Source organism: Asterias amurensis, chromosome 17 (assembly GCF_032118995.1).
Source record: "Asterias amurensis chromosome 17, ASM3211899v1".
NCBI lineage: Eukaryota > Metazoa > Echinodermata > Asteroidea > Forcipulatida > Asteriidae > Asterias > Asterias amurensis.
This window is the reverse complement of record NC_092664.1, coordinates 14,169,443-14,193,637: the sequence shown is the minus strand read 5'-3', so window position 1 is coordinate 14,193,637 and position 24,195 is coordinate 14,169,443. Positions and strand designations below refer to the sequence as shown.

The 24,195-nt window shown below is 38.3% G+C and overlaps 1 protein-coding gene across 3 annotated transcripts in view; it reads right to left on the bottom strand.

The window, feature by feature from the left end:
• Window positions 1-3,549: 3,549 nt before the first annotated feature.
• The window catches only part of LOC139949485 (phosphatidate phosphatase LPIN1-like), a 36,076-nt gene continuing 15,430 nt past the window's right edge, over window positions 3,550-24,195 (bottom strand). The window contains exons 6-18 of one of the 3 annotated variants that reach the window (XM_071947849.1): window positions 23,302-23,352; window positions 18,420-18,646; window positions 17,478-17,609; window positions 16,749-16,819; window positions 15,870-16,033; window positions 14,672-14,773; window positions 13,885-13,937; window positions 13,228-13,366; window positions 12,241-12,389; window positions 11,393-11,632; window positions 9,663-9,789; window positions 8,706-8,809; window positions 3,550-7,435 (exon numbers count right to left, since the gene is read on the bottom strand). In XM_071947849.1, the coding sequence (XP_071803950.1) occupies window positions 7,258-7,435; window positions 8,706-8,809; window positions 9,663-9,789; window positions 11,393-11,632; window positions 12,241-12,389; window positions 13,228-13,366; window positions 13,885-13,937; window positions 14,672-14,773; window positions 15,870-16,033; window positions 16,749-16,819; window positions 17,478-17,609; window positions 18,420-18,646; window positions 23,302-23,352 (1,737 nt within the window). In that variant the 3' untranslated portion in view covers window positions 3,550-7,257. The remainder of the gene's footprint in view (window positions 7,436-8,705; window positions 8,810-9,662; window positions 9,790-11,392; window positions 11,633-12,240; window positions 12,390-13,227; window positions 13,367-13,884; window positions 13,938-14,671; window positions 14,774-15,869; window positions 16,034-16,748; window positions 16,820-17,477; window positions 17,610-18,419; window positions 18,647-23,301; window positions 23,353-24,195) is intronic. The other 2 variants (XM_071947848.1, XM_071947850.1) reach the window with 2 other exon arrangements.

Here is a 24,195-nt window from a genome sequence, read left to right as displayed (position 1 = left end):
TATGAGTTGTTGTTTCAAGTGACACTCACTTCTAATAATATGAAAAATTCTAGGTGACAATCACTTTTAATTATATCAACGATCCTTTTCTATTAAGCTGAGTTTCGCAGTGTCCAACAATTCCTCTCATCAAGTGACTCTTACAGGGTCGGTTTTTTATGTAAGATTTTCTGTTGATTTTCTGTTGAAATCAACTAGCAACTGTTGCTAGATACACACAACATAACACTCCCAATGTCAATGCGCACGCATAGAGTCCCATCCATTATATTTACGTTGTTTTAGGGTCAGTTTGAGGTGAACTCACGATCTAATTTCCCAGTGCAAACATGACCGGTTCTGTTCAAACGAACTGCAAACTTTACCTTCTCGTATGGTCCATAAAAGTATATAATACAAGCATCAATAATTGTTATAGGGCTATTTAGGGGTGGGTGGTTGATGGAAGCAAAACACCCGTTCCCATGGTGAATTATGTCAGCTGTCACCAAGCAACGGACACCACTTATCAATCGAGAAACAGTAAACTCATCCATGGCAACAAAAATCGGCAGGTCGTTTGATACGAGTCCCACGCCAAGTCGATGTTCTTTGTTTGATAAAACCATAAACAACATGTTACTCTTAAACCGATATGTAGGGCTTTTTAAGGTGATTAGATGAAAGCAAAAAATGCAACAAAAATGATTGAAGACAGAAGGTGAGGCTACATCTCGTTAAGCATAAAATATGTGGTTTTTTTTATTGGCAGTGGTTCAGGTGTCACATTCATTTAATGTGCATTAAAGGAAGTGGACACTATTGGTAATTACTCAAAATAGTTATTGGCATAAAACCTTTCTTAGTGACGAGTAATGGGGAGAGGTTAATGGTATAGAACAATGGGAGAAACGGCTCTCTCTGAAGTGCCATAGTTTTCGTGAAAGAAGTCATTTTCCACGAATTTGATTTCGAGACCTCAGATTTAGAACTTGAGGTCTCGAAATCAACCATCTAAACGCACACAACTTCGTGTGACAAGGGTTATTTTTCTTTCATTATTATCTCGCAACTTCGATGACCGATTGAGCTCAAAAATTTCACAGGTTTGTTATTTTGTGCATAATTATGTTGAGGTACACCAACTGTGAAGGCTAGACTTTGACAATTACCAATAGTTTCCACTACCTTTAAAGGCAATGGACACGTATGGTAATTGTCAAAGACCAGCATTCTCATTTGGTATATCACAATGAAATTGATCGTAAAATAAGAAAACTGAAAATTTGGGCGCAATTGGTCATCGAGGTTGCAAGAAAATAATGAAAAAACACAGGTGCATGTGTGCAGATTCCCGAGAAAGGCTTTTAGGTCTGAAGGCTTTCTCACTTTCAAATACTTGAGTGAGAACTCACCTTTCTCAAACCACGTTATTTCATCAGAGAGGGCCCATATTCTCACACCAGCGTGTTTTATACTATCAACACCACTCCATTACACGTTACCAAGTAAGTATTTATAATTATGCTTATATATATTTTTTTTAAAGTTATTACCAAACGTTTCCAGAGCCTTAAAATAACACTAGAATGACCAATGAATTAACAATAATGAATAAATTATTTTGCATTGGCGGCGTGGTCTTTATTACGTCCGTAAATAAATACAAAGTACAGAAATCTCAAAAAAAATCACCATTGCCTAAAAATGTAAAATTCTTAATTAATGCTGACTTTTTTGGTACAGTAAGTATTATCAAGACAAACGATTAGGTTGGCCTGAGGTAACCTATAACGTCTAAAACTGAACTCAGTTTAATTTAGTAAAACTTTAAAAATAATAGTTATTTGTAAAATATCAACCTGCAAAACGTACTATCAAAACTGTGTGTTTCAGTTTGTATATAATACTTTATTTTTATAAATCAGCAAAACATTCCTAACCGTTAAAAAACAAAACTCATAAAATTAAAAATATCCTTTGATCGGAATTTCTATGAATAATTCGGTAACGGTGTCGCATGCAGTTATGTCCTCTATGCAATACTAACCGGAGAACATTATTACATATAGCAATACTGTCCGCCGTGCAAAACCGTCTTTGCAGTAAATTAAACGCCCTGGGTCGACGGAACACGTTGGCCATTTTTTTACAAGCTAAGTGCATGACATGAATGAAATGGTAAATGTTCGGCCGTTAGGTATTCGCTGCAATCATAAAATACGTCAATATTCATGCTGCGTAGGTTCAGTGCATGCACGCTCGCTTACGCGCGCACATATGTACAGTCACGTACATGTCCGCCGGACAGTTTTTGCATAGCCCAAGACACGATTGCATATATGCAAAAGTGTCCGGAGCGGACAGTATTGCATGGCGGACACAATTGCATCTGACAATGGCACAACCAGGCACACACTACACGTAGCTGAACAAACGATGGGCCATAGCGTCTTGTCACACTGGGCAATGTTTACGGGTAACTAAAGCCACTTCCAAACTAGAGCAATTAAGCAAAGGGTCCCCCGCTAAATTGTAGCATGGTTGCACAATTTTACACAATGTGTCTTGTCACGATGTGTGAAAAGACGACCATAAGTTTTGTTCTGTCCAAGGCATTGCATTGTCAAACCATGCTATTAACAACCATGCGATACCGTAATTAGCAAGAGAACCACCCTGTTGAATAAGACTTTAGATGCAACCGTCCGAGCTGCACGCAAATGGAACACTTTAGTAGCAATGGTGTCTATAAAGTCTTACAACGTCTTACAACGTCTTACAAAGTCTTCCAAGTCTTACAATGATGTCTATAATGTCTTACAATCCACAATAAAATGATGTGCACATTGATATTTGAATGTCATTTTTTCTTGGCGTATTGCATGAAACTGGTTTCTTGTAAATTACCCTGTGTCACAATACCTAATAGAAACGGTCATGCGCGCTCCCCGCCAGCATCGGTTTCAAACCTTGAGTGGCTCACAGGGTAAAACTTCTTTCACCGAAGTATTCAGAGAATGCACGACGTTTATGCCCTACATAAAACTCAAACATCACAAGTACTTCAAACTAAAATTTCAATTTTTTTACTTAAAAACTGTACATACAAAGCGTAGCTTCCGCATTATTTTAAAACAAACAACAAGGAAGAGCTTGGTTGACATTGATTCAATAACACAAACTAAAACAGACAAAAGCTGAACTCTAATCTTACACTACATGAAAAACACAAACCAATTTACGGCAGCCATTTTGCTTTTTTTTCCATTTCTTGTTAAAGCTATTTCAAATGCAGCATCACTTATAAGTTGTTAACAAAAAAATTCCTTTGGTCATTTCAGTACACTCCCTGATCTAAATAAAAAAAGCTGCCTTTAAAAATAGTTCTTATGATAAATTACACATGTACTTCAAAAACGTGCTCTTCAAATTATGCAAATATGCTCTTTGAAAATGCGATACGAACTTTGACGTCGCAAACTCGCAATGAATAACTGCACATTGGGGTCAATCAGAGGAGGGGCAGGGGGACATGTCCCCCGCCCCCCCCCCCCCCCCTCATCTTTGGAAGGTGGGGGACACAATATCAAATGTCCCCCCCCCCCCCCCCATCTTTTCGACTGCATCAGTTGAAAATCAGGTTCAAGTAGGAAGAATGTCATGCCTGTATGACGTCACGTTTTGCTTTGCAAGCTTTTTCCACAGTCATTTTACGAACCGATACGAAGTAACTAAAAGACTACGCAAAAAATAATTGGAAGTACATGTAATGCATCAGGCCGTGGCAGATTTAGAGGCTGCGGCTACACAGCTACGGCTACACAGCTACGGCTACATCACTACCTCAACATGAACAGAGGCTGCTTTATCATGAAACCATTAGCAAAAGCCATAGCCAAAGACGCCTAATCGAAAAAGATCATGCCAAAGTCGGTGGGAAAGAGTGGCATCATAATGACATCACAGCTGGACATAGAAAAATACAACCACATACCTAGGATTGAGTTAACAAGGAGGTAATAGCGACTATGGAACTGTGTCCAATTTCATGGGGCTGTTTAATCAGCAAAACAATCAGCTGCTTACAAAAAATTTCTGCCGAGCGAAGAAAAATTTACCTGCGAGTATGATAACAAAATCTAATAGATGTTAAATTCGCATCAGGGATAAAGAATAATAACTTTGTTTTTTTTGTACCAATATACACCGATGTGTATGTGTGTAAACACTGCATACTCAGTACTTTCCCCGAGTTCTGTGGGGGGAAAATATCACAGTCATATTAACATTTGTAGGTCTACTCGGGTGGGATTCGAACCCACGACCTTTGCAATTCTAGAGCAGTGTTATACTAACTAGACAACCGAGATTGCCCGGTAGCTAGAGGCAGTTTGAATCCTATGTTTTAGCAGCAGGTACTGCAAATGATTTAATAGATGTTAAAATGAACATCATCACACAGGGAATTTGACTGTGAGATTCAGTGAACATTAAAGGGAAACGTTGCCTTGGATCGGGCGAGTTGGTCTTTGAAAATCATTTGAAACCGTTTGTTATCAAATGCCATCATGGTCAATTAGATAAAATTAAAGTAGAATATCTACACAAACATGCTTCGATATTACATTGTGTTTCCTTTTACAAAGGAAAACCATGCAATTTGGAGGGGCGTTGGTGTATGGATCATTAAATTCTACTGTTACATATTGTCTATCCAACCATTATGCATTGCAGAACAAACGTTTTCTAATAATTTTCAAAGACCAACTCGACCGATCCAAGCAATGTGTTCCATTAACCTTCCTACTTGTATTTCCACCATGCAGCGTTTAATTACCTGTAAATATCATTTGAAGCACTGAAGAAGAAAAAAAAACTTTAGATTCATGAAGAGGGAATTCAAACTTTGACATTTGAATCATCTCTTAAATCGCCTTACTGTATTTACAATCAATTTTTGCTTTTTAAAAATCATAAAATAATTTTTGTTTTCATAGTTTTCTACAAATAGTATTTCCTTTCCATATATACACTTTAAGGTTTGATTTTTGCTGCTCTATTTCGGCCTGTACATTATGTATACAACCTTTAATAATATATTTAAATAAGTAAACAGGTCGCCAGACTGGTGACTCAAACAAACTCAAAAGTATCATTAGCTTTGCCCCCACAACACTGATCAGCTAGCCAAAATGCTATTTATCGGTTAAACATCTCAGAATAAGATATAGAAGAGTTTGCGGTAACACCATGTAATAACAATCTACTGACACGGTTCAGTGAGCACACACCCCCCACACAACCCCCAAGGCTCCACAACAGGTTTCACCACGCATCATCGAGTTCACTTCCCGCCTACATTTCCCGCCTTCGTGCATCACCGCTGATCCACCGCCTAGTACTTAAGCAGCATGCAGCATCAGAGTCCAGCATTCTCCAGAAGACGATCAGAGCATACTGATCGAAACGTCGAGTTAACCCAACGGTTCTTTTCAGAACCACCCCAACTCATTTAGAGATTGTTATTACATGGTGTTACCGCAAACTCTTCTATATCTTATCTCCACCATGCAAAGTTTCAAATCCTACTTATCTCAGAATAAATAGAAAATCTACAGTCCATTACACAAAACGCTAGGATTGATCCCATCTCAAGCTTGAGGACGAGTAACCCGCCCTAACTTAGGATGAGTTAAATGCGTCCTACTTCTTCAGATAGAAAACTCGTCTTAAGTCCTGAGATCAATCCTAAGTTACAGTTGAGTTTGGTGAAATCGACATCTGGTTTCAAGAAGAGTTAGGACTAATCCTAACTAGTCCGAGGATCAGGACTAGTCCTAACTAGTCCTAGAAGACATTTAAAAAAGGCTAGTCCTAAACTAGAACGAGTAACTCGTCCTAACTCAAGATGAGACTAATCTTAACTCTTTGTGGAATCCACCACTGCAGCCGATTTAACGACACGCTAGGACAAATCCTATCTTGAGTTTGGACGAGTAACTCGTCCTAACTTAGGATGGGTTCCATGCGTCCTAATATCTATGGATATGGAAAGTAACTCTTCCCAAGTCCTAAGATTAACCCTAAGATTAGAAACAGTTTGGTGAAATCAACGGATGTACACTTAAAGAAGATCCTATTCCTCATCACTGTAACTGATAAAACTGTGAGGCCAGAGTGAATACACTCCCATGCACTATCAGAGAAACTGAACACCATAATGGCCACTAGAGAGCACTGCGGTAGAACAAAAATTCCACCTGAGAATACAAGTGTTGGAAAATACACTAACATTTTCATTTCAAGTGTAAACAATGGTTTAAGTACACTGGCCTTTAAGTCCTTTGGCAATAACCAACGCAGTGGCCATTATGTACAGCGAACAATCCCTTTAATTAAACGCAGCATGTCTAAACAGTTGGCAATGTACATGTACCCTAAATAGTTTCAGTCGATACAAATCTGGCAAAATTATGGGGAAGGGTTAAGATTGGCCAAAACTATTGCCACACAGGCCTACAACTTCATCTTTGGGAGGGCAAGGCCTTTTCTTCTTTTTGCAAAGGGCAAATATTAGAATCCATGGAGGGGCACTAAGGCCATGGCCCACCATGTAATTCCAGGATTGGGCACACCTCCATAACACCAAAGAGAGTAAACTACTAAAGGCCTGGTTATAGTCGGCAGTTACATAATGATCGCGCAGTGGTCGGGCGATGGAATTCTTTTCAAAAAAAGACAGTGTTTGGCCTCAGCGACGACTATAACTTGTATTGGGGGGTCAAAATTTCCATCAAGCGACCTACTTTAAACCGGCCTTTAGGCTGTACTGAATCCAACAAAAACGGGCAAAAACCTTATTGGTTTTGTGTGTCATTACAGGGGATTTTGGAGGATTTAGGAAGCTTATCATGACAGCCATGGACTCAGTGGTCTCACGGTATTCCACGTTTGGGCACACCTTCCTAGCACCACAATGAGTATTGACCCCTTGCATGCATGTCACACGCGGCGGCTGATGCCACGCTCACCATGTTGGTGGTCAATAGGCTTACGTGTAAGCGTTAATGTACAATTATTTCTCATCTTTAGGCAAAAACCATCTTGGTTGTTTACAGTGGATTTTGAGGGATTTGGAAACCTTGTTGGGTTTGACATCATTACAGAGGATTTTGAAGGATTTGGGGAAACTTCTCATTCGCAGTAACTAATACAGTCTGGCTACAACAGCTGATGGAATTCGCTGGGTGAATCTTTCTGCCTCTCTCTGTGAGATTATTTTTTATCTTTGGACGTGATGTCTCTCAGAAGTTCATCATCAGCGGGCAACTCGGGCATGGGTTCCCGCCAGAAGGTGAAGGAGCTGTACTCATGGGGCGACACAAAGGCCATCGTTTGTTTGCGATGGAGGGGCGGGAAGACATGGTCTGCAAGGTCCCTCATCTTGGGATAGCTGCAACAAAATTAGATTCAAGAAAATCTATATCATCAGTGTGCTCCAAGAAGTATATAAAAAAAATTAAAACAATTAAAATGTATATAAAACAAATTAAAACAATTAAAATGCCAACAGATTCACATTAAAGGTAGTAGACACTATTGGTAATTACTCAAAATAATCATTAGCATAAAACCTTTCTTGGTGACGAGTAATGGGGAGAGGTTCATGGTATAAAACATTGTGAGAAACGGCTCCCTCTACAGTGCCATAGTTTTCGAGAAAGAACTAATTATCCACGATTTTGATCTTGAGACCTAAGATTGAGAATTTGAGGTCTCGAAATCAACCATCTAAACGCACACAACTTTGTGTGTGTCAAGGGTGTTTTTTTCTTTCATTATTATCTCGCAACTTCAATGACAGATTGAGCTCAAATTTCACAGGTTTGTTATTTTATGCAGATGTTGAGAAACACCAACTGTGAAGGCTAGTCTTTGACAATTAGCAATAGTGCTCACTGCCTTTAAACTTACACAGTTTTAAGATAATGAAGGTGAAAAGCTTCCCCTAAAATATTACTTGCTGAGGTGTAGTAGTCTTTGAGAATTTAGCACAACTAATTTCGGAAAAATAATCTCTCTCCAGAAAACATTGCTCAGTGGTTTTCACTTATTTTTCTCAAAATCTTAACAACTATTAGCGCTGTAACTTCTAAATGTAAATTATATTGCATAATCTTCATTCACAGTGAGTATGGATTCATGTCTACAAACGGTACCAAAACCATTTAAGAAGTCACTGCCAATATTTGCAGTCTGTCTGCCAGGTTTTTATCCCCACTTCTTTCTTGCAAGTTTGTTCATTTCAAAATTCAAATGTGATCTTTAAAGGGAAGGTACATTTTTGGTAATTACTCAAAACAATTATTAACTTAAAAACTGACTTGGTAACGAGCATTGGAGAGCTGTTGATTGTACAAAACATTGTGAGAAACGGCTCCCTCTGAACTAGCATAGATTTTGAGAAAGAGGTAATTTCTCACTAAATTAATAAAAGACTTCTAGCTAGAAGTCTTTTATTCCTATCTGAAAGCACACAAATTGGTCCAACAAGGGTGTTTTTTCTCTCATCCTTTTCTCGCAACTTCAATGAACAATTTAGTTCAAATTTTCATAGGCTTGTTTTTTTATGCTTATGTTGGGATACACCAAGTGAGAAGACTGATCTTTGACAATTACCAAAACATGTACCTTCCCTTTAAGCCCATGCACAGAGTACTTACGAGGACTGGAAGGTGTAGGTGAGGTCATGAGTAACCTTTCCCTGTGAGTTGATGGTGAAGATTCTTGACACAGGAACTCCGACCGCTCGGTAAGCCCATGTGTCCTGAAAAGAAAACCAGCAAAAAACAAAATCATAAATTACAAAATTACACCTGGTTTCCATGTAAAGACTAATAGGAACCCATTTAGCCCTGGCAGCCTTAGGGCCTTGTCACATGAGGCAACTTCTACAGGCAACTTGGAGGCAACCCACTGCAGTGTATGCTACAGGACTAATCTGGTACAAATGAGTTAATTTTTTAACATTCTCTTACGATCAACAAGAAAAATAGGTTAACATTGAAACGTGAATGCCTTTCCTTCTTGGAGATTGCCTGGAACTGGTTGCTTGTAAATTGCCTTGTGTGACATGACCCTGACACTTTCATATTATATACTGTACAGCTCAGAGGAAGAGTCCCATAGACATGATATAGGGCTTACGCTTGCATCAAGTCAGGATCGAAAGAATAAAAATGGGTGGCAGGGTTGGCGTAGTGGCATCGTTCCTCGCCTTCCACCTCTAGGATCCCAGCTGGAATCACACTGGGGCACGACACAGATTTGCTTTTCCATCCCTGCCCGACTCAACTGCATGAGTTTTCCCTGAAATAAACTCTGAGCTGTGGTTTTCCTCCCACATCTTTAACTGAAACTTCCTTCATTGTCTTCTCTCCATTGAGTTCTTGGCTAATACAGTGATTAAGTTCACTTTTATTTCTGAGAGTACTTGGGCTTCACAACCCTCGAAAAATAAAATCAAAAACATTTTTTTAAGGTTGTTTATGCAAACCAAAGTTAATGACCTGACATTTTGACCCTAGCAGAGTCTTTCTCAAGGGCCAAATGAAAACACAACAAACTTAACCACATAAATAAGTGTAACATAATCAGTGAAGTGTTTTTTTTACACGTACATTAATTCGGTTTCCGAAACCGGCATAGAACGGATTAGATGCTTTGTTGCCACTGGAGGGATATAATGAGAGAATGTCCTTCAAACATCGGATCTTGAACTCTTCTGGCTTCTTGATAATCACCTCCCTGAAAAACGAAATGGAATAACCCAAAATCAGAGATTTCTTCCTTTTTAAGTACAATTAACATCACATGTATTGATGATTTTATGATGCAAATTGTACAAAAAAAGGGACACTGCAAAACTTATAGAATAGTCATATAAACTAAATAGGCCTATCAACGTAAAAGCACGATACATGTATGAATGATAAAACTACAGTATTACAAGTAGGCCTATAACATAAAACCCATCTAGTATAATAAAAGATCACAAAGTTTTGAGAGTGTTTTGACTTTACCCTAAAAATGGATGTGTTACAAAATACTTTAAGTACATGTAAATGTACTAAGAGCATGCCAAAGTACTAAATATAATTTAAAGTGCTAAGAATGCAATAAGTTAAACAAAATACTATGTTAGTTGTTAGGCAATTTTAAAGCAATATTTACTGTAAACATCCACATGTGACCACGGACTTAAGCAGTGGACAAAATTAACCAACAGATCAACAGGCTTGGCTCACAGGGAGTGAGGCTCAGAGCCTGCTAAGCACACTTGTAAGCAAGAAAGTACAAGCAGCAAGCTGACATTCAAATAACAATAGAAGGTGAGAAATAAACAATCATGATAAAAAGGCAAATCAACTATCAACAAAAACAAGCATTCAAATGTCAAACGGTACCCCACGTTACGGCTGACTTTCTAGGACTGAAAGCCCAAATAACCATTGCTCATCATCGCAAGTCATAATACACACATTTTAAGTAAAATCCAAACATTTGGGTGTTGAGTTACTTTTGATGAAGATTATGGAGGGCTTCTAGACAAATTTAATTTATCAGGGGTTGAGGTTAAACACAGGGGAGAATCTGGATTGAAAAATGCAATCGTTTCATTATAATAGCTATTGACCCTTTTGCACCCATATCACACAGGGGTTCTGTTGGCCTCACACACCGTTTTGGGAGTCAAGTACAAGCTAAAATAATTACATGGTACGCACGTAAATGTAGGTATGTCTAAACACAGGGACATTGACTTCCCAAACTGGTGCAACCAAAAAATTTTTGAGTTAATCAATCAATCAATCAATCAATCAAGCAATCAATCAACATCAAAATAAAGGTACAATAATATAATTTAAACTGAAATACATTTTAACAAATAGAACAAGACCAACAGTAGTACACTTGCAGGATCATGACAGATTTGTAGAGGGTTAACAAAATGCAAAGCTTGTTGAGTGCAAACCACCCCCTACCCCCATTTGAATAGACCCCTCCTTGCAATATAACATTGATTCAATTGTATAATTGGAACCCCTTCTTAAAGGGACCTAGGCGGGGACTGTGAGTGCAAAGTATGAAAGCTTACAAGTACAAAAGCTTCCGATACAATTTATACGTGGTTTTGAAAGCCCTACTCTATACAATATGGGGTGCTCTAAATATGGGTTAAAACCTTCATTTTCTTATGAATTTGATCTAAATCATAAAAAGAAATTGAATCAAAATGGTTTTTGCATTTTTTTTTTTAATTGGGGGCGGGGTGGGAGGGGTAAACGAAAAACGGATTTCCCGGTTAAAAACGGAGAAATCACATCCCTGAGTGTGAAATGGGCTTTACCTGTGGAAGGCTCGTATTAGAGAGCTGGGATTAAGTAGCAACGGCCCATCAGGAAGATCAAACTTATCCTGACAGACGCTCTTGAGGTAACCTTTGGTGTGCCTAGCCTGGCCAATGGCTCTGGAGGATAAGTACAGGAAGTGGTAGCCGTTGTTCTGGATCTGGGAGAAGAGCTGGGCTACCCCACCGTGAGTCCAGTCTTTTCCAAGGACGGGTAGGATCTGACCGAACACATCAGACCTGGTTTGGAGATGGTAAGAAGAAGACAATGTCAGGAATTTGAGTTTGAATTCTATTAAAATTTACAAACTTCATGACCCGAAGGTCAAATAACAGAGTCATTACAATGGTTAAAAATAGATATGACATACAAAATTTAAAAAGTACACCAGAATCGCAAAACAAAATTATATAGGAAAAACAGATTGCACCCTCGACAATAAAACATAAACAGAATATCTGCGATAACTCAAATACATGACCACCTTTTTTAAACAATCAAACAGTAATTGTCCTCACTTGGTTTACCCCCAACGTATACACCAAAGTGTAAGAGAATAATGAAAGAAAAAGCACCCTTGCAGCCCCAAATTTGTGTGCTTCCAGATGCCCTAAAATGCCTGAAGTCTATTAGTATTTCAGTGAGAGATTACCTCTTGCTTAAAAACTGTGTTACTTCAGAGGGAGTCGTTTCTCACATTGCCATGTGTATAATATCAACAGCTTATTACCAAGTTTCTACGCTAAATTTTTTTTGAGTAGTTAATAAAAGTGTCTAGTGATTTTCAAACCATGAAAGGGTTCTAAAAACCAAAGGTACACACTTTGCCTTTAATGATGGCCTTTACCTTGTAATGGTGCCATCGATATCGGAGATGACCAACTTGATGTCATGTTTCCAGAGGTACACAGTGGATTCGCACATTGTCGTTCCCTGGTACCTTGTGGTTACCGAATACCTGATGACGTTTGGACCTGGCTTTAAGTTTAACTTAGCCTGGTGGACAAAAAATAGTGTTTCAAAAAAATACAGTTATCATTTTCATTTAACTTCTTTTCATTATACCATTTTGTGGCACACAGATCAAATTTGTACATAGCAAAGCAAAAGCTGTTAAAAGATTACAAGTACAATGAAAACAACTTACAAAATGAAATACAGTCAATAATATTAGCATTAAAACAGTTACTATAAAATTACAACGGAATACAGACAGTGACAGTATGGTTAAAACCTTATAAGAGTCAGATACAAACATCAAAGAGAACGATTAAAAAAATGCTATCAGACTGTTCACACAAAGATACAAACATAAACAAAGGTGATGCAATTCATTAAATATACACAAGAAAAGAGCATCAACAATACATAATTGAATAATAGAAAACCGGGCAAATGGGAATCAAGTGCAATAAATGCAACGAGTGTAATAAATGCAATAAATGTAATAAATGCAATAAATGTAATAAATGCAATAAATGTAATAAATGCAATAAATGTAATAAATGCAATAAATGTAATAAATGCAATAAATGTAATAAATGCAATAAATGTAATAAATGCAATAAATGTAATAAATGCAATAAATGTAATAAATGCAATAAATGTAATAAATGCAATAAATGTAATAAATGCAATAAGTTTGATAAATGCCTTGACACTAGAAGTAAAGTAAAAACAGCACAAAATAATGCATTACAATAGACAGTCATTATTCACTGCCATCAAACTGTTGCAAAGAGCACAAATAATGGACCGTGCAAACAATTTTGGGCCACCTTTGGGCCTTGCTGAGGAAATTTTACAAGATTTGTGACCTCAGTCATAAACTTACGAGTTGCTCAGAAGACAAGCGGATGGACTTCTTGTAGATGCCGCTCTGCGATCGCATCCTAGAGGTGACCTGGTCATGAACCGAGACTCTCTCGCTAGACTCCGTCTCGTCACTCCAGTAAACCGTCTCTTCTGGTTGCCTAGGGTCAAAGGAGAATAATAACAAAGGGTTTTCGCGATTAATTTCAACAAAAATCTATTCAGGCCTGCACAATGTTTGCCCATATCTTTCAGAATGTTTAATTCATGTTAAAGGCAGTGGACACTGTTGGTACTTTACTCAAAATAATTATTAACATAAAAACCTTAATAAGTAACAAGTAATGGGGAGCTGTTTGATAGTATAAAACATTGTGAGAAACGGCTCCCTCTACTCTAAAGTAACAAACTTTTCGAGAAAGAAGTAATTTTCTACAAATTAGATTTCGAGACCTCAGATTTAGAATTTGAGGTCTCGAAATCAAGCATCTGTAGCATACAACTTCCTGTGACAAGGGTGCTCTTTCTTTCATTATTATCTCACAACTTTGATGACCAATTGAGTTCAAATTTTCACAAGTTTGTCGTTTTTATGCATTTTATGTTGAGACACACCAGGTGAGAAGACTGGTCTAAGACAATTACCAATAGTGTCTTTAAACATCATCTGTTTTCTCACCTTATTTCATCACCTTCTTGTTGGGCTGTTTCCATTTCAGTTGCATCAGTTTCCTATAAATAAAAATTTTAAAAAATTTAAAATCACAACCATGATGACTTGATGAGTTGTGCCCATTTGTCAACCCATCAATCACTGATCAGGCCTGTGTACAGCGCCCTCATTCAAGTTGCCTTTTCTGAGGAGCTTAAAGAGCAGTACAAGTTGAAGCCAAAAGAGTTTAAGGAATGTCATGTAGAGATGACAAGTGCATTAGAGTAAATGTAAGCAGATTGGAAAAGACAAGTCTTTGGCTGATTTTTGGAGTTCTGTACGGAGTCTGTAAGGTAGGTGTAATTGATAGGGGAAATCATTCCATAGCATTGGTGCACATAAAGCAATGCTTTCATCACCTAAGCCCAATTTCATAAAGCTGTTAAGTAGAAAGAACCACTTAGCAAATTTCTTTGCATAGCAACATATTTGTAGGGCACCAGTTGCAAGAGTGCAAACTTTATGGAATTCTTAACTGTCGACCAGTTTCTGTTAAGTAAGATTTTTCTGTACTTAACATGTCTTACCCTAACATGTACATGCTCCATGAATTCGGGCTAAGATGAAGGATGAGATCTAGGAATGGTCAACAGTAGTTTGTTTGATGATTTCAGATTGGGCAGAGGATGTTTGCGTACACAGCATTTCTTTTAGACCATGATGTGCTTTCCAATTCAAATAACACTTGTTGGAGTTCTGAACATTAATTTAGACATAGCTTAACTAAACACAATATCATTGTCTAGTTTCTGACCTTCTTTGGTGTTGTTGGCGGTTTAGACGTGCCCCATAGCCAAGATGTCAGACTACGTTTTCCCTTCGGCACCTGATCCTTCATTAGATTTGACACAACAACCTAGAAACAGAAACAGAAACAGCACACAGAAAACTGGTTACAGGTAAACTATACACATGTACTTTCGGTTTTTGTAACTGTTTGAATGTTTAAAGGAACACGTTGCCTTGGATCGGTCGAGTTGGTCTTTGAAAAGCGTTTGTAACCGTTTGTTATAAAATGCGTATGGTTAGAAAGATGATTTAAAAGTAGAATACAATGATCCTCAAAATTGCGTGGTTTTCCTTTTACTTTGCGAACTAACACGGTCGGCCATCATAAATGGCCGACCGTGCTAGTCGACGAGGCAAAAGGACAACCGTGCAATTTCGAGGCATGTTTGTGTGGATCATTGTATTCTACTTGTACAACATCTTTCTAACCATATGCATTTTATAACAAACGGTTACAAATGCTTTTTATAGACCAACATGTCCATGTATATCGAACGAAACTATCCTGCGAAATTTTCATTCCAAAAGGAAGTCGTGTTTTCTAAGATATTTCGCAAAAACTAAAAAAACGGGAGCGGTTATGTAAAAGCAGAAAGAATATTTTGTAATTGGAATAAACAATCTGAAAAACTTATCTACCAGCAAAGTTTCTCAGATTCAAATTTGGGGACAAAAACTGACAGCTTTTTACATACTGTAGCCACATTTCTAAAAAGTGTATTGTGGCTATGGCTGATTCACCTCCAAAGGCTGACGATAGCCACAGCCACCCAATTCAGACAAGCCCCATTCGACTTATTACCCCTTGATATGTAATAAACTAGTTTTTATATAGTGTATTTAACAATAAAGTATAAAAACGTATAATGAGCTTACAAGTTTACTGAGCACTGAAAAGCATTGTAAAACATAAACAGGTAAACAGCCAAATTGCATTAAATATACATTGTTAGGACTACTGCCCCACTAAACTTTGGCCAAGCAAAGAAATTCCTCAGCCGGTATTTTCTGCTTAACAGTTTTATGAAATTTTAACCTAGTAGTTGCACCATATTCCTTTCTCAGCTCCCTTGGGGAGTATACAACCCCGGGCTCCCTTGACGCTCTGAAGGCTTTTTCAAACACAATATCAACCTCTACCCTCGCAGGTATCCATTTGTTACCTGTGGGAGGGGTCGTCTGAATGCCAGGTAAGAGATCATGATTGGTCCAGCTGCCTGCCAGTTGTAGTACTTGCCATCCAGTCGGACGACGAGGTTCGGGTTGGAGAGAAGACCCGGTGTTTTACAAAACTCCTCGTAACTAACGAGGTCCTTTATGAACAGATCTATAAGACAACAGAAACGTACAGCAGGGATGAGATTCCATGAATGTGTTAATTCCTGGAAAATGGTTTGCAGGCCTCCCCAGACATGCAACTTTCAAGTTGCAAAAATGAGGAAATGGCTGATCACACTTCTGCACAGAGTTTTACAGTTTTCTATGGCACCGTTTTGAAAAGAAAAAGAGGAAATCAGCTGATCAGCTGAAAAAGTTGCATGCCTTCCCCCCTAATGTTATAATTTATAGGGCTTATGAAGGTACATGCACTCTGGGTGACTGCTTGGTGGCGTGTGGTGGCCGAGTGGATAAGAGCACCGAACTCAAGCTCTGGTGTTTCTGATCAGCAGAGTGTGGGTTAGAGTCCCGGTCATGACGCTCTTGTCCTTAAGGAAGACACTTAACCACCACATCTTTATCCATTGGATGGTACGTGAAACTGTAGGTCCTATGTGTTGTGAATGGAAGTAAAAGAACCCAGTGCACTTATCCTAACAACAGAAAGGGTTCACTCCATTGTTCCCAGTTTGATTGGCAGTGTATTGCGCCACAGCACCCTGTAAACCATTACATGGTGCTGTGTAAAAGAATTGGTTTTATACTTAAACATGCAGGTCATCAACATGTAATTTGTGTGCAAATATGGGCTTTATATCTGACTGCTGAGCCCACCATTTAAGGTGCGAACAAACTTGTCTTTTGTTTTGTTTTTTCCTACTTACCGTGAGGGACAGTGTCGTCTTCATCTTTAAGTCCTCCACACAGAGACATCTGTAGTTCCATTGAAGATTCACTGCAGAGAATAAGCAGGATTTGAATTGCTTAGTAAAAAGTTAATAATAAGTAGTATAACGTTAATAAGCTGGCTTTTACACAGCACCTTTTCATGAGGTTGCAAAGCACTATGACGTGTCTAACACAGATCAAAAATTCTGAAGCTGCTTATTTGTAATCTGCTGTAATTGTGCATGTATTTTTCACTCATTCTACTGTTCTCTTTATGCGCTTAGAAGCTTTAGGATTAGCCGCTTTACAAATGTCTTTTATTATTATCCAGGGAGTGTCGTGGCCGAGCGGTTAAAAGCACCGAATTCAAACTCTGGTGTTTCTGATCAGCAGAGTGTGGGTTTGAATCCCCAGCCGTGACACTTGTGTGCTTAAGCAAGACACTTATCATTGCTTCGTCCTTCGGATGTGACGTTAAGCTGTTGGTCCCATGTGTTGTGTAACGCATGTAAGAGAAGAGAAGGGATTCGCCCCGATGTTCCTGGTCCGATTGGCAGCAAATTGCGTCTCATAGCTCAAACGAAGTCCCACATCTTGCAGGAAATAGTATATGTTACAGCGCCAGGAGCGTCACTGAGTGACGGACATGTGCGCTTTATAAGAAGCCACAATTATTTTTAATTATTATTATTATTGTTATTGATGGGAAGAAAATGCTGACCAACCTGGTATCCTCTTCATATTCTATGCTGCTAGAGACTTCCTCTACAGTGTTTGGAGATTGCGGGAGGGAAGCGCCTAGATCAGATGACTTATCCTCATCACGCAGCGCTTCAATTCTACCAGACGCCTCCGCCCTTCATGATGGGGGAAAAAAAGACCAATTTGAAATCACATATTTTTAAATCCTTACTCAGTACTTCCTTAAAGATACTGAACAATATTTGGTAATTTTCAAAGACCAATGTTCTCACTTGGTCTATCTCAACAAACAAGTATGCATAAAACAACAAACCTGTGAAAATTTGAACTCAATTGGTTGTGTAAGTTGCAAGATGCATTGTAATAATGGAAGAAAAAAACACCTTTATGTTGTCATAGGAAGTTGTGTGCTTTCAGATTATTGATTTTGGGACCTCAAAATATCAATCTGAGGTCTTGAAATCAAATTCAAATATTTTAGTGGAAAATTACTTCTTTCTCGAAAACTATGTTACATTAGAGGGAGCTGTTTCTCACAATGTTTTATACTGCCAACAGCTCCCCATTACTCGTTACCAAGCAAGTTTTTACGCTAACAATTATTTTGAGTAAATACCAATTAGTGTCCAGTGCCTTTAACCCACTGAGGTGCTGTAGTTTTTGAGAAATGAATAAAACAACGTCATGAAAATACGTTTCTACATGCTAAAATTATTTTCGTCTCATGATCACCGAGATGAAAATTATTTTCATGACATTGTTTTACTCATTGCTCAAAAACTACATCAGCTCAGCAACTAATATTTTAAGGGAAGCTTTCTACTATCATTATCTTCAAACTGTGTAAGTTAGTGTAAATCTGTAGACATTGTGGGTTTTTCTACAAAAAGTACAAAGACCCTTTAAGGGTAAAACCAAAATTAATAAGGAGCATACTCTTTTTTAAGAATGACTATGGGACTGACCTTTCTGGGAAGTACAAGGCGTACACCTCTGGGTCGATCTCCTCCGACGCTAGATCCTGGAGATACATCCCTTGCTCTGTCCCTTGACTGTGTTGGATGTTCCTGAAGACGTTGAGTTTACTCCAGACGGACGTCTTGCCGGTCTCACCCGTCTTCTGGCTCTCCAGGTCCGCCTCCCTGCCTTCCTCCTTGGGCTTATTCCCATCCTTCTTGAGGTTGGCCAAAGACTGCAAAACAGAAAAGTGGAGGGTTTAAGCATGTGAAATGTTTCTCTGGGGTTAAAGGGTTTGGGTAATCTTTAAAGGATACAAAACACAATGTCCACAGCAGGCCTGTATGCTTCGTTTTTGCAGGGGCAAGGGCACCAAGGCATCTAAGTCCTTGATTAGGCACCCTATGAGAAAAGTGACAATTTCTAATGGAGCATTTCAAGGGCATCAAGCATGGGGCATGGTAGTCTTGAAGTCAAGACGGTAATTGTTTAGCACGGTGTGTAGTTACAGCGCGGTGTAGCTGCGGGGACAATACACACACCCTCGATCCCAGTATGTGTGTGTGAGTCAGTCGCAACTTTCGCTACCTACGACTGTTGCATGTGTAACATCGCACTGTGACTGTTGCATGAAAGGCAGACAAATAGGCAGCGCCTAACGACTTGTCATCAAGTCTAGGGGCATGGAGGCAATCGCCTTTGTTGCCTCTGTGACGTATCAGGCATGCCACAGATTTATGAAGATAATGATGGTAGAAAGCTTCCCTTAAAATGTTACTTGCTGAGGTGCTGGAGCTTTTGAGACAAGTCACAAAAATAATATTTCGTCTCACTGAGACAAGAATTATTTTAGCATCTAAAACATATTTACAAATAACTGCATGCTAAAACCAAGACAAAAATTATCTTTGTGAAATTGTTTTAGTCATTTTTGTTTTTAAACTACAACACCTCAGCAAGTAATATTTTAAGGGAAGAAAGAACGTTCTACTATCATTGTATTCAAACATTGTGTCGTGTGTTACCACAAGTACCCAGACCCTTTTAATAGAAGAACATGTTGCCTTGGATCGTGGGAGTTGGTCTATAAGAAGCGCTTTAAACTGTACATTATCAAATCATGTTAAGGAAGGGATTTTAAAACTGGAATATAACTTTTTACACAAATATGACTCTAAATTGCATGGTTTTCCTTATACGTCATGAACTAACACCGCCAATTTTGACTCCACTTAACGGCCGATCGTGTTAGTTCGCAAAGAATGAAACCATTATCAGGGCTTATACTTGGCGGGGGAAATTCCACAGAGCGAGGAGTTTGTAGATAAAACATCATACATGTGGGTGTTATTAAAGATAATACACAGGTAAAAACTTTTTTATCAATCATAAACAGGAAGACCACCAGCCTTGTCCAACACTCACTGAGCAGATGACTTAAGATTAAGCTGTTTAAAGGAACACGTTGCCTTGGATTGGACGAGTTGGTCTATAAAAAGCATTTGAAACTGTCTGTTATGAAATGCATGGTTAGAAAAATGTTTTAAAAGTAGAGTATAATGATTTACACAATGACATGTATCACTCAAAATTGTACGTTTTTCATTTTACGTCGCAAACTAACACGGTCGGCCATTTATGGGAGTCAAAATTTGACTCTCATAAATGGCCGGCCATGTTAGTTGATGAGGTAAAAAGAAAACCACGCAATTTCGAGGCATATTTGTGTGGACCATTATATTCTACTTGTACAACATCTTTCTACCCATATGCATTTTATAAAAAACGGTTATAGAATGCTTTTCAAAGACCAACTTGACCGATCCAAGGCAACATGTTTCTTTAACTTGACTGCAAACTCATATGAAATATGCCAACTCATATATGAAAGTGCACATTGACAAAACAAAGATGGCATGGCCAAAAAAATTGTTGAACAAAATTAACAACTTCAATGGAAGACTTTTGAGATGCTGGGGGCAGCAGACATGTGCGCGCACATGCTCAGTATTGCGTTCGTACATTTGTAGGCCTGAGTACGCACACTACTAGAGAGGACTGTGTAAGGATCATCCAAAAGTCTCCCATTATTTAAAACATGAATGTAAAACAAGCAACAACTTTAGCAAACATTCTGGTCAAAATGTTGAAGGAAACAATGCAGTTAACCAATCGTTAATCAACATGCAAAATGTTGACAATTTACATAAGTACTTGTTATTTTTAAAAAGACTAACTCTTTCTATCTCACTCAGTTTTCCAACTGAAAAAAGAGGCCAATGCCAATTTAAAAAGTTTGGGCATGCAAAGTGCCAATACCAATATTACCATTATGTGCAAACTAAGGTGTTACAATGTAAGTTGGCAGGAAGTTTTTTGGTTTTTTTTGTGACGATTTCCGAGGGTCTCAAGCCTTAGACACTAGGAAGTGTTTTTAGTTTTGTTTTTGTTAATATTTGTTTTGCTAATATTTGTTTTTGTTGGGGGGGGCTGAAGGAAATATTGTTTAGGCTGCATGATCATCAGTGCAATAATATTTGAAGCTACATTGTACATCCGCAGAAAATGCGACAATTGACACTATTTGAGTTACAGTTTGATTGCACACAATGAACATGTTAAGAAATAGCATGAGTAGTAATGACTCGTTATAATATAATACAAATTCAAAACTGCAATCACAAATAACAAAGTTTAAAGCAAGCTGACTGAATATTGTTAAGAAAAATGGCAACGAATGAAATGTCACTCTTTAAGAACTCATGCAAAGGTACCAAGCAGAAGCAATCAAGGGGATGGTATAAAATAACCCCTTGTTTGCTATGAAAGTCGCCATCTTGTAAATCAAACGGTATGCGCGTCTACATGCGTACATCAAAGAAACACGCAGCAAGCAGAGTTCCCGGTTTAATTTATACGGCACAAGCAAGCCCACACACACGCACACGCTTGCAGACGCCATCTTATAGGGCAAATATTTGAACGGCGACGTCATATTCAACACGGTCTATTGAGTAAAAACCATCCCCTACCCATCAAAATCCAACAGCATGTTTCGGTTGGTTCTGTTGGACTGAAGAGTAGCGTTACCACGCTTTTTAAAACATTGGATCAGGCACACCTGTCATAGTTGATTCATACTTTCTGCGATTTGCAACAAATAATTCGCATCAGTTGACTCGTGCTCAGCTCCTGCGAAACATTAGCCATGTGACAGCAAGATTCGTTTTGCATTCGCATTCGCAAGAAGTATGAACCAGGCTTTATGTTACCAGTTTTTCCAGTAGTTGCAATTTTTGTTATGTACAAGTAGAACTTATGGGTGGTTTCAGGATCCTCCAAAAAGAAGTTACAACCATTGGAAAAAACTGCCAACGCAATATTCGTAAAAGTGGTGTAACTTATTGCGTCTCCTGTCATAAATGGATGCAGGGCTCAAAGTTGGGGTCAAATTACACAAGACCAAAGGGCTAAGTACACAATGTATGTAGCTCAAAATGTCTACTCGACTAGAATTTAACTGAGAAAATGCTTCCTACACAGTCGCACTGGAAACTGTTTTCATTGTAACGATAACGAAGCACTAAGAGAAGGTTTATCTCGTTTGTCCTTCTGGGTTAGTATATTTTGATACTCAACAGAATTGTATTTGATCGTTTCTTTTCTGTAAAGATATCACATATATAGAGTTATTAAAGACACTGGACACTATTGGTAATTGTCAAAGACCAGTCTTCTCACTTGATGTATCTAAACATATAATGCATAAAATAACAAACCTGTGAAAATTTGAGCTCAATTGGTCCTTGAAGTTGTGAGATAACAATGAAAGAAAGACACCTTGTCATACAAAGTTGTGTGCATTCAGATACTTGATTTCGAGACCTCCAAGTTCTAAATCTGAGGTCTCGAAATCAAATTCGCGGAAAATTACTTCTTTCTCGAAAACTACGTCACTTCAGAGGGAGCCATTTCTCACAATGTTTTATACCATCAACCTCTCCCCATTACTCGTTACCAAGTAAGGTTTTATGCTAATAATTATTTTGAGTAATTACCAATAATGTCCACTGCCTTTAAATTGTATACTTATAACACAAGACTTTCAGACTTGTCCTGTCTTGAGTTTACTGGTCCAATGCTAAAATCACCAGCCTTAGGCCTAAGGTCAAGTTTCAAATTCAGGCTCAGGACGGGATATTAACACAGTAACGTTGTTAGCATGGAACAACTAGCAGAGCGTGATTAAAGGAAGCCGTTTAAAAGCAAGAACTTTAAAAAGACAGTCTTGATAAAAAGGAAGAACATTTAACAAGAAACTTTCACAACAATCTTGTCACAGTTGGGACACAGTGCAATTTCCAGTTTGAAATTAAAATCGAGTTCGGAGGTCAAAGAAAAAAATCCCACCCCAAAAAATTCCCACAAAATTTGGTGTGAGTATTTGAAGGCTTTGGCTGCATTTAAACATGGGGAAAAAAAACATACAAGATAATTTTAAAATGTTTTCTGCATTTTTAGTAACCAACTCTCCACCCCTTCTACTGTTAGCCTTGATATCACTTTCAAACTTATTCTGAAAATGTGTTTGGTAATTGTAAAAGGCCAGTGCCCTTACTTGATGTAGCAGCATTATATATGCATTAAACAAAAACCTGTTAACATTTTGGTCTTTTAATATATTTGTACGAAGGCCTCCGAAATACACTCCTTGGAAATTGCAAAGCGTCTCAAACCACAAAATGCAAAATGACAAATTCAAAGAACACATGCACAATGGAGGTTTAAATAAAATTAACAATGAGGGGGAGGGGGAGGGGGAGGGGGGGTAGAGGGCTGTAAACATCCACAGGAAGAGGAACAAGGTGGGGTGAAATCTGAAGGCAATACCTCAAAAACCTCATCATCAGCAGGGATCAAAGGCGTTCTTGACAAGCGGCGCTAGAATTGGGAGGCAAGAATTCGGGTTAACGTGGTCAAGTTAGTCAAGAATTTTATTAGACGTACCCTGCAGCTCATCCCAGTAGACAATAACAAAAACAAGCAAATATTTGAAGAGATGGTTTTATAAATGCTGCTTTCCCCACATACCGGCAACGGATAACATTTGCAGGGGGCATACATGTAGTTTAGTCTTTTTCAGAAGACTCATGATTCCTCAAGAAAATTAAATTGATAAATCTGATCGCAAAACAAAAATTTTAAAAAATAGTTTGATAGCAAAATCATAAAAGGTATAAACAGCACCAGAAAATATTCAAATGGACAAAACATGGAGCTTCGCTTGCAGTTTATAGCAAATAACATTGAGTGGAGATAAATTCTTGTTCCTCAAATACTTTTCTTATGATGACAAACAGACAAACTGTCAGTGACAAAGGGCCCAGTCTAATTTGCACGACAGCCTCATTTTTAAGCCTAGTAAGATTGTGTATTTAACAAACAAAATGATCTTGAATGGAGTCTGTTTTATAGACCAGCAGAGCTCCTTTAATGGCTCCCAGTGTAATAATCCTTTTCAGACATGAATGCACTGTTTCCCACCTTTTGGAGGGAAACAATATTCCAATCAAACCTGGCTCTGCTTTAACCACTGCGAAATTCTTGGCTTACGACACTTGTAAAATGAACCAATTCTATGGTCCATAAGTCACTTTGAATAATTTATTGCTAACCAGTCATAAAACTGGGTCCTGGTAACCGGCGTCTGTAAAAAAACTCTTGCCTACGATCTTCATTTGTTTTCTGTTAGTTTGTTTTTCTTTTCTTTCTTTTTTTAAAGAA